General features: G+C 45.2%; 1 protein-coding gene across 1 annotated transcript in view; it reads left to right on the forward strand.

Annotated features, from left to right (window-relative positions):
* The first annotated feature begins 6 nt into the window (after nucleotides 1-6).
* The window catches only part of LOC113221176 (RNA-binding protein EWS-like), a 2651-nt gene continuing 1975 nt past the window's right edge, over nucleotides 7-682 (forward strand). The window contains exon 1 of the mRNA XM_026450526.2: nucleotides 7-486. Within this exon, the coding sequence (XP_026306311.1) occupies nucleotides 357-486 (130 nt within the window). The 5' untranslated portion in view covers nucleotides 7-356. The remainder of the gene's footprint in view (nucleotides 487-682) is intronic.

Here is a 682-nt window from a genome sequence, read left to right on the forward strand (position 1 = left end):
GTGGTGGTATCAAAGCCTGACTACCCCTACGAGGTGGCTGTGCTCAGTGGGTACCTGTCTGGGCATAGAAAATGCCAGGGCAGGTGAACCAGCATCAGAAGATGGCTAAGGAAGGAGTGGGGCCTATCCTGTTCACTTCCACACTTTGTAGCTTTGGGTCTACTTTGATTTTTGTGATAAAGCAGGGATAGAGGAGAAAGTAACTTAAAATTCTGAAAAACTTAAAGCGGAGAAACAGTGACATTTAGTGACTTACTACATGTGAAAAATTGGTACTCTTCCTGGATTTTGCCTGGACTTTTTTCTCCCAAATTAGTATATTCTAGTCATGCCTGACTATGCTGGTCTATGTCTAGATGAACAAGAGAACTGGGCAACCCATGATCCACATCTACCTGGACAAGGAAACGGGAAAGCCCAAAGGCGATGCCACAGTGTCCTATGAAGACCCACCTACTGCCAAGGCTGCCGTGGAATGGTTTGACGGTAAGATGTACTCACTGGCATTCTTAATCTCCCTGGCTATAGAGTATGGCAGGAGGGAGGAACTTGTGAACCATAGGAGCAAGACCTTCCATCTCTTTCTGGGGGAAGTAGATTGCTGATCTCCCTTCAGTAGTATTAGGACCCAGCCGTTGACCGTGGATTTGGAGATCCCTTTTTTTTTTTTTTTTTTTTTTTT

Source organism: Piliocolobus tephrosceles, unplaced genomic scaffold (genome assembly GCF_002776525.5).
Source record: "Piliocolobus tephrosceles isolate RC106 unplaced genomic scaffold, ASM277652v3 unscaffolded_21561, whole genome shotgun sequence".
In the NCBI taxonomy this organism is placed as follows: domain Eukaryota; kingdom Metazoa; phylum Chordata; class Mammalia; order Primates; family Cercopithecidae; genus Piliocolobus; species Piliocolobus tephrosceles.